This window comes from Montipora capricornis, chromosome 9 (genome assembly GCF_036669925.1).
Source record: "Montipora capricornis isolate CH-2021 chromosome 9, ASM3666992v2, whole genome shotgun sequence".
NCBI classification, from domain to species: domain Eukaryota; kingdom Metazoa; phylum Cnidaria; class Anthozoa; order Scleractinia; family Acroporidae; genus Montipora; species Montipora capricornis.
In genome coordinates this window covers 46,249,697-46,257,503 of record NC_090891.1, presented here as the reverse complement: position 1 = coordinate 46,257,503, position 7,807 = coordinate 46,249,697, and the positions used below count along the sequence as shown (strand labels likewise).

Here is a 7,807-nt window from a genome sequence, read left to right as displayed (position 1 = left end):
TGCAGATTGATCGTCTAGCTGGGACCATCGGCATCAAAACAGAAATCAAATTCCAACTTTCATTTGGTTAGAACTGAAACTAATAATAATAATATTATCAGTTTTTAACTGACACTGAAGAAGACTTGTTCAAAAACACCTCCAACAAGCCCATCAGGAAAGATATTGACAACTCCATTTTGCTGTGTTCATAACTTTGTTTCGACCATTTAAAATGTACAGTTCCCTGCTACCAGAGGTCTATTTTCTTTTGTGTTCGCTGGGCTGACGAATACAGGAAAGAGACCTCTGCCATGGGTCAGCACTCTTCAAACCACACGCTCCATGAAATGTTTGCCGAGTGTGACTTGAGCCCACTCTGTCCCACGCATTACTTCACAGTAATTCCACTATTGTTAAGTGAGCCCACTTAACACGAAGTATCACGTGAGGATTCGGTCGCTAACCCCCATGCATGCTCAACACAGTGAATTTCGACCCATGGCAAAGGTCTCTTTCCCGTATTAGTCAGCCCAGCGAACGTGAAAGAAAAGAGACCTCTTCTAGCAGGGAAACTGTGCAGTGGCCCGAAAGAGAAACATACATTTGCTAGCTGAGAATACATGCGTCCTTTATTTGCTAATGAATTCATACAGGATTGTGAGCAAGCTTCAAGTTTTTGGGATAAAAAAGAACATGACAAAACGTGGTAGAAATTTTTTTAGCCGGGTGTTTGAAAACTCATTAAAACACTTTTCGTTATAGTCATTATAGTAGCCAATCTGCGCTCACGTTGCCATTGGCGACGATTATTGATAGACAATAAAATGATCAACGGAATTCTTCTCCTCGAGAATCTCTTTGAATAGAGCCATGGCCAGTAAGGATGTTCTTTTCTCGACGACATTATATGTTTCATTTGTTCATTTACAAGATATCTAAACTATGGTATTTCTGCATGATAGTTCATTACACTGCCCATCTGAAGAAAGGCGTTTCCTACTTAGTGTGCATTCGGCAATCTAGATATTGACATGGATTGTCATCTCCTAAATGGTTTGCATTGAAAATTTAAAGATTGCAGAAAGAAAATTTAATTAAGAGATCAAGCAACAATTTTATTACCCACAGTACTTAGCTTTTCACCTTCTGGAAGTTTCCGAAATTGCGAGAAGAAATCTGCACGTTTGCCTAAGCAAAATGTTTTAAATATGGTCTCATTAAGGGGTCAAAAAAAAGCCTGGGTCCCGCCCAGATTGATCTCCTTTAGGAATGTTAACTCAAAAATTTCCACAAGCATATGCATACGCAAAGTCCTCCCTCTCCGGGCTTTAAAATACACACAAATTAAAAGATCAGGCAACTTTTACTTAATCACACCTTTTTACCCTCTAGAAATTCTAAGTTATCGCCCATTTCATTGAATTATTTTGCATCGGTCTGGTCCCTCTGTGACAAAACATCACAAAATCAACATGTAAAACTTTAAAGTAAGGAACTTTCCATTTGTTTGGTTCTAGGCCCTGGCAAGAGTCCATCAACCAAAAATGAGACTTACCCAAATTGGCCTAGTCCTCATCAGCGTCAGAAAAGTGTCTGTTTTTTAACCAAGTTTTGCGGGAAAATAAACAATAGACCAAATCGGCTAACCTAATGTTGTGGCCAATTAAAACCCTTTGGGAATAAAACGTTTTGTTCCAGGAATTCCCATATCATTTAAATGTGAATACTACATTACATTTCTACTTTCCTAGATTGTTTTTTAGCTTGTAGACATTTGCCTCCCAAAACCATTAATTTGCTTATTTAGCTTTGACCAACCTTACAGAAACCAAAAAATTCAAATTCCCTCAGACTGTCGCTTATTGATATTGTAAATGGAAAGTTGGTATAGCAAGCTAAAGAGTATACTTGTCACCTCAGAAACATACCGCAAAAGCTTGGAGTTATTTTGAAGTATTTTCAAAGGCCAAAATAACACGGCGGCTAGATCCTCAGTGATGGATGCAAACCGTTTTGCCAAGTCCCTGATTTCTATCAAGTGATTAACTAATCCTGGTAAAGATGCTTACAAAACAACGCACAAATGTAAGGACTTGGACAGTATCTTAATACTACTGAAATCTCATGGTACTTTAACTAGTATCGCGATCTTCTTATAGTTTTGCCTATGCGAGAGCCGTCAATATTTTGTGGTATTGCCGTCTCACTTTTGCGGCCTGTGATTGGTTCTAATGTTGAAATTGACGTCGTTGCACTGAATTGGGTTGCTGACGTACGCAAACAAATACGTTTCGCAGGTAGAAATAATTGAAATTTCGATCAGGCGCGGGTTGATTAGTTTACAGTTTTATTTATCCTTATAAATGATGGATCGAAATACAAAACTAATTGCGATTTTGAGAGGGCAATACCATATTATATTGACGGCGGCAGAAAATATATTCCGTATATATTTTCTCCCAACTAGCCGTCAATATAATGTGGTATTGCCGTCTCAAAATCGCAATTTGTTTATATAATTGGCATGATATCTTGTGTCTGACTGCTACTGAGGTATCAATGATTGAATTGTTTTCAATAACTCGTATAATCGAAGAAAGGAAAATAACATATCGACGTATCAGAGTCCAAGTAGGTTTTTCACGTTTTGGACATCGTTTCTGAAAAAAAAAAACAATGAAGAAAGAAACAAGTAGTGGGTTAAATGGCAATAACGAATTTCGTTCTGATTGGCGAGTAAATAATATAACAATTATCTTTAATTCATAAAAGTGTTTGTGCTTAGTTAATAGCAACAATTCCTATTCAGTGTTACTTTGACATGTAGACTTGAGGACCTCAATAGCTCACTTCACTTGACATAAGCAACTGGCAATCACCGATCAGTTTCACTGTCAGTCCATCATAACACGGCTCAAACAGCTAGCTATCTGCAGGAAGCTGAAGTAGCTCAGTCGGTGAATGCAGACATTATTTAATTCAGGTATTAGCCAAAGCTGTTCAGGTAAAAACAACCACTCTGGCAACCGTTTTTAAAGCCATTTCTCTTTGAAGGACGTACCTGCTCCTTTCGACAACTTCCTGATCAAAAACATGTACAAAGTACGGCGATTCAGTCATTAAAGTTACATTTAAATAGCACTTACCATTCTTTTCGTGTTTGTGTTGCCCAAATTCAAAGGTGACATCATCGCCAATTAGCACAAATGGCGCCCAGTATTTTATGGCGGAATAATTCTTTGTCTCTCGAAGAGATTTCATAGCATGGTGAAGACTTTTACTTGTACTTTTTCTATCTGCCAAGTGTTCATAGAAACACTTCATGAACAGGAAGGTCGCCTCATCGTCGATTGCCCAGAGTGACACCAGAACAGACCGGGCACCAGCACAGAGGAAAGCCCTGGCTATTCCCACAATACCCTCAGATTTTACCTCTCCCTGGCCACTATGACAGCAACTCAGCACAACCAGTCTTGCCTGAAGACGAACTGCTTGAACATCGCTCAACGATAACATGTAATCTTCCTCTTTAGGGATCTGAGATGTGCGTTCAGGATTTGGGGCCAAAGCAATTTCTCCAGATCGGTCATCCCCATGTGCAGCAATGTGGATTAAAGCAACTGACTTCATTCTTTTCAGCACCTCAGCTTTGGTTGCATTTTTTCCTGTGAGAGGCGTGGTCTGCAGAAGTTCCCCAATTATATCCACCTCTTTTTTTGCACATGGCAGCTGTCCATACATGGGTTCCCCAGTGCCGTAAGTGACTTCCTTCAAGCACGGATCGCCCACAAGCAGCACTTCATTCTTACTTTGGAAGTCGTCAGGTGCAATAGCAATCAATTTTAAAGCAGTCAGCGAGGGAATTGCACGAATCCTGACAGAGTCACTCAATGCAGAAAAGGGAGCCAGGCAAAAGTGTCCATCAGGAACAAACACTAAGTCATCACCCTCGAGCAAGTCTGCAATAGGACTGACTAAGACATCATACAAAGGCTGCAAAGAGTGCATAGAGAAGCTCAAGGACTGAACGGTTTCTTCAACACCTTCCCTACTGCTCGAGAAGTCGCTGCATTGTCTGTCAAGTGAACGATTCTCGCATCGTACAACGGTCCCCGCATTGATCTGTTTAAAAGTACTTTTCATCAGAGAGTCGGCACTTCCATTTTCGATTTTCTTTTGTCTAAAAATTATCCCAATATCTTCTCTTAGCAACCAGAAGCTGATCATGTTCTCTTCAAGTGCTGTGAAAACAGTTTGTGAAGGTAGATCTTTCATGACCAAAGAAATATTTACCTTCATCGTAGATTTCTCATCAATGCCGTATTGCATCTTCAAAATGTCTGCCAAAGCCTGTGCTCGTCCTTGCTCAGCAGCATACAAAGCCTCATCAACCTCTCCATTCTTCAAAAGTGCTCTCCACAGAGCAGTGTATGCAAACCCATTTGTGTCACGAAAGCTAATTTTCCATGCATCCTCTGACTGAAGAAGACACCTTGTTTCATCAAAATAATGAACGCTTAAACGATAGTAACTAAGAGCTTTGCTCAAGGAGTCAAAAAATTCATGAATAAGACTAATATGATAATACGCGATTGCCTGCCCTATTGGGTCCTCCGTTTCCTTGCAAATACTAAGATGTTGATTGTGGTACACTATGGCTTGCTTAAAATCACCAAGAGTTTGATAAACGATGCCGAGATTGCCATAGCCTCTTCCTTCTCCGGCCCTGTCCCCCAGTTCTTTCGCAATACTAAGATCTTGATTGTGGTACAGTATGGCTAGCTTAAAATCACCAAGACTATGATAAGCATTGCCGAGATTGCCATACGCTCCTCCTTCTCCGGCCCTGTCCCCCAGTTCTTTTGCAATTCTAAGATGTTGATTGTAGTACACTATGGCTTGCCTAGAATCACCACGACTTTGATAAGCGATGCCGAGATTGCCATAGGCTCCTCCTTCTCCGGCCCTTTTCCCTAGTTCTTTTGCAATACTAAGATGTTGATTGTGGTACACTATGGCTTGCTTAAAATCACCAAGCCTTTGATAAGCGATGCCGAGACTGCCATAGCCTCTTCCTTCTCCGGCCCTGTCCCCCAGTTCTTTTGCAATACTAAGATGTTGATTATGGTACACTATGGCTTGCCTAAAATCACCAAGACTTTCATAAGCGTGGCCGAGATTGCCATAGGCTCCTCCTTCTCCAGCCCTGTCCCCCAGTTCTTTTGCAATACTAAGATGTTGATTGTGGTACACTATGGCTTGCTTAGAATCACCAAGCCTTTGAAAAGGAACGCCAAGATTGCCATAGACTCTTCCTTCTCCAGCCTTGTCCCCCAGTTCTTTCACAATACTAAGATGTTGACTGTGGTACACTATGGCTTGCTTAAAATCACCAAGACTTTGATAAGCGTTGCCGAGATTGCCATAGGCTGCTCCTTCTCCAGCCCTGTCCCCCAGTTCTTTTGCACTACTAAGATGCTTATTGTGGTACACTATTGCCTGCTTAAAATCACCAAGACTTTGATAAGCGTTGCCGAGATTGCCATAGGCTCTTCCTTCTCTGGCCCTGTCTTCGAGTTCTTTTGCAATACTAAGATGATGATTGTGGTACACTATGGCTTGCTTAAAATGACCAAGACTATGATAGGTATTGCCGAGATTGCAATACGCTCCTCCTTCTCCGGCCCTGTTCCCCAGTTCTTTCGCAATACTAAGATGTTGATTGTGGTATACTAAGGCTTGCCTAGAATCACCAAGACTTTCATAAGCTATGCCAAGATTGCCATAGGCTCCTCCTTCTCCGGCAATGGCCCCTAGTTTTTTTGCAATGCTAAGATGTTGATTGTGGTAAGCTATGGCTTGCCTAAAATCACCAAGACTTTGATAAGCATTGCCAAGATTGCCATAGGCTCCTCCTTCTCCGGCCCTGTCCCCCAGTTCTTTTGCAATACTAAGATGTTGATTGTGGTACCCTATGGCTTGCCTAAAATCACCAAGACGTCGATAAGAGTTGCCGAGATTGCCATAGGCACTTCCTTCTCCAGCCCTGTCCCCCAGTTGTTTTGCACTACTAAGATGTTGATTGTGGTACACTATCGCTTGCTTAAAATCACCAAGACTTCGATAAGCATTGCCGAGATTGCCATAGGCTCTTCCTACACCGGCCTTGTCCCCCAGTTCTTTTGCAATACTAAGATGTTGATTGTGGTACTCGATGGCTTGTTTAGAATCACCAAGACTTTGATAAGCGTTGCCGAGATTGCTATAGGCCCCTCCTTCTCCGGCCCTGTCCCCCAGTTCTTTTGTACTACTAAGATGTTGATTGTGGTACACCAGAGCTTGCTTAAAATCACCAAGACTTCCATAAGCGTTGCCGAGATTGCCATAGGCTCTTCCTTCTCTGGCCCTGTCCCCCAGTTCTTTTGCAATACTAAGATGTTGGTTGTGGTACACTATGGCTTGCTTAAAATCACCAAGACTTTGATAAGTGTTGCCGAGATTGCCATAGCCTCTTCCTTCTCCGGCCCTGTCCCCCAGTTCGTTGGCAATACTAAGATGTTGATTGTGGAACACCATGGCTAGCTTAAAATCACCAAGACTATGATAAGCATTGCCGAGATTGCCATAGGCTCCTCCTTCTCCGGCCCTGTCCCCCAGTTCTTTTGCAATACCAAGATGTTGATTGTGGTACACTATGGCTTGTGTAAAATCACCAAGACTTCGATAAGCTATGCCAAGATTGCCATAGGCTCGTCCTTCTCCAGCCCTGTCCCCCAGTTCTTTTGCAATGCTAAGATCTTGATTGTGGTACACTATGGCTTTCCTAAAATCACCAAGACTTTTATAAGCTATGCCGAGATTGCCATAAGCTTCTCCTTCTCTGGCCCTGTCTGCCAGTTCTTTCGCAATACTAAGATGTTGATTGTGGTACACTATGGCTTGCCTAAAATCACCAAGCCTTTGATAAGCGTTGCCGAGATTGCCATAAGCTTCTCCTTCTCTGACCTTGTCCCCCAGTTCTTTTGCAATACTAAGATGTTGATTGTGGTACACTATGGCTTGCCTAAAATCACCAAGACTTTGATAAGCATTGCCGAGATCACCATAGGCTCCTCCTTCTCCGGCCCTGTTCCCCAGTTCTTTTGTAACACTAAGATGTTGATTGTGGTACACTATGGCTTGCTTAAAATCACCTAGACTTTGACAAGCAATGCCGAGATTGCCATAGGCTCCTCCTTTTCCAGCCCTGAAACCTATTTCTTTAAATATGGCTAATGCTTCTGTGTAATTTGTTATGGCCTGATGAAAGTCAGCTGTACCCTGATAGTATCTACCAAGATTGAAACAAGCCAAACCCTCACCTTGTCTGTCTCCCTCCTTTCTTGAAACATGAAGCTCTTGCATGTGCCACTCCAAAACGTCCAACTTTCCATCCACCATTTTTGATAATCAGAACCATGAAGTTTTTCTCAAAATTCGTGGATGCACCTAGAAGATAAATGAACGAAAACACAATAGGTTCAATGCTCTGACTACAGGATGCCAAACCAGCACAGCGGCACAGGGTTTCCCAAGAATTGATTTCGGCTTACAGAGACTGTTGTTACAGAATAAATAGGAATGTAGCCCGTAATATGATAAAATACTTGGGCATTTACCAGACTAAGAGCGTTTTATACAATAATAATCAAGGAACATTAAAAGTAGAAATTCTATTATGTAATGAGGGAAGAACAGACTATAGGAAAACGATGGCTTCCCATTTCATTTTTCTTATCGAAAGCTAATTAAAAGTTCCTAAGATTTGCTTCTCAGACAGGAAATT

General features: G+C 41.7%; 1 protein-coding gene across 1 annotated transcript; it reads right to left on the bottom strand.

Moving 5' to 3' along the window:
• Positions 1-596: 596 nt before the first annotated feature.
• LOC138017657 (tetratricopeptide repeat protein 28-like) lies at positions 597-7,422 on the bottom strand. Its single transcript, XM_068864683.1, has 2 exons — positions 3,129-7,422; positions 597-2,642 (listed from the first exon to the last, which is right to left on the bottom strand). The coding sequence occupies exons 1-2, from the start codon at positions 7,420-7,422 to the stop codon at positions 2,623-2,625; spliced, it is 4,314 nt and encodes a 1,437-aa protein (XP_068720784.1). The 3' UTR covers positions 597-2,622.
• Between the last annotated feature and the right edge of the window lie 385 nt (positions 7,423-7,807).